General features: G+C 37.1%; 1 protein-coding gene across 1 annotated transcript; it reads right to left on the bottom strand.

The window, feature by feature from the left end:
- Positions 1-454: 454 nt before the first annotated feature.
- On the bottom strand, positions 455-1,075 carry LOC110914527. Its single transcript, XM_022159316.1, has one exon. The coding sequence runs from the start codon at positions 1,073-1,075 to the stop codon at positions 455-457; it is 621 nt and encodes a 206-aa protein (XP_022015008.1).
- Positions 1,076-1,284: the final 209 nt, after the last annotated feature.

The following is a 1,284-nucleotide window of genomic DNA, read 5'->3' as shown; positions in this document are numbered from 1 at the left end:
GAATTTATGCAATCAAATAATCAATTAGATTTACAAGTATTACAATAATCCATAAACAATTACATTGAATGATTCTAGAGAAAGAGAGGAATCAAACTTGTGATGTCTTGCCAATGATTTGGTGATGATGATTGCTAGAGAAAGTGAATGTACGTGCTTTGGTTTTTGTGAAAGTGATTAGTGAAATGGGATTAGGGTTAAGTATGACTAGAATTTCACTAATTGTCCTCTACATCCTCAAGTATTATATTTTATAATAGTACACCATCTCATAACAATTTCATAATTTCACCCCAAGTTCATATATTTATTAATTTCACAATTAACAAACAACCATGCACAATCAAACAATCAAAACATATATAATTCCATGGCAATCGATTGTGCAAATAAACGACTAGTCAATACATGAACGTGCAATAAATGCGAAATAGAATCTTGGAAATTCGAGTTGTCACATCAAGTTCCTCATCTTCTTTACTACCGCAAACATGGAATGACCTTGAACCTCCTTAGCCCATTCAGAAGAAACAGCCTGCCTATACTCAGCTTTAGAAACGATAAAATTCGGAAATTTGAATGGTTTCGGTCTAGAGTTAAGCGCCGATGAAAACTTGAATATGCAAGGGGAATGATCCGATAATCGGGGCGGTTTAAAAAGAGCATAACCATTCGGAAACAAATCCAGAAACTTAAGATTACCCATAACCCGATCCAGCTTCTTCATAACTCCAATACCCTCTCTAGGCTTTTGGTTCCACGTATAGTGGATGCCATGGCTCGGAATGTCTAATAATTCAGTCTCCTTAACACACTCATAGAACTCCCTCATGCCAATCGAATGATTCGAGGGGCCGGATAGACAATCTTCCATATTGAGAGCAACATTAAAATCCCCCATAACAATCCATGGCTTATCACGAGCCAAAGCATTAAAATTGCAAAGATCCTCCCAAAGAGCTCGACGGTCATGGTATTTGTTTTCAGCATAAACAAAAGAGCAGAAAAAAACTCTATTAACAGCTTTTATCAGAACTTGAGTATGTATCACCTGGTCAGTTTGCGATATAACCATGATATCAACCACATCTACATTCCACCCAAGAATTATTCTAGTACCTCTGGAACATAACCCCCCATTCGATGTCCAACTCCAGCCCCTAGAGACTTTGTTACAGATATCAGATAACTTATTAATATGGATGTGCGATTATAAAACAGCACAAATACTCAACTTGTTTTCAGCAATGAGAACCCGAACCTCAGCTTGTTTAAGGGGCCGGT

The sequence above is a fragment of the Helianthus annuus genome, chromosome 15, assembly GCF_002127325.2.
Source record: "Helianthus annuus cultivar XRQ/B chromosome 15, HanXRQr2.0-SUNRISE, whole genome shotgun sequence".
In the NCBI taxonomy this organism is placed as follows: domain Eukaryota; kingdom Viridiplantae; phylum Streptophyta; class Magnoliopsida; order Asterales; family Asteraceae; genus Helianthus; species Helianthus annuus.
Note: the sequence above shows the minus strand (reverse complement) of the source record. Positions and strands in the feature narration are given on the sequence as shown.

What these genes read in the sequence shown, in the direction of transcription:
- LOC110914527 (XM_022159316.1), bottom strand. Translation starts at nt 1,075, where the DNA reads ATGGTTATATCGCAAACTGACCAGGTGATACATACTCAAGTTCTGATA.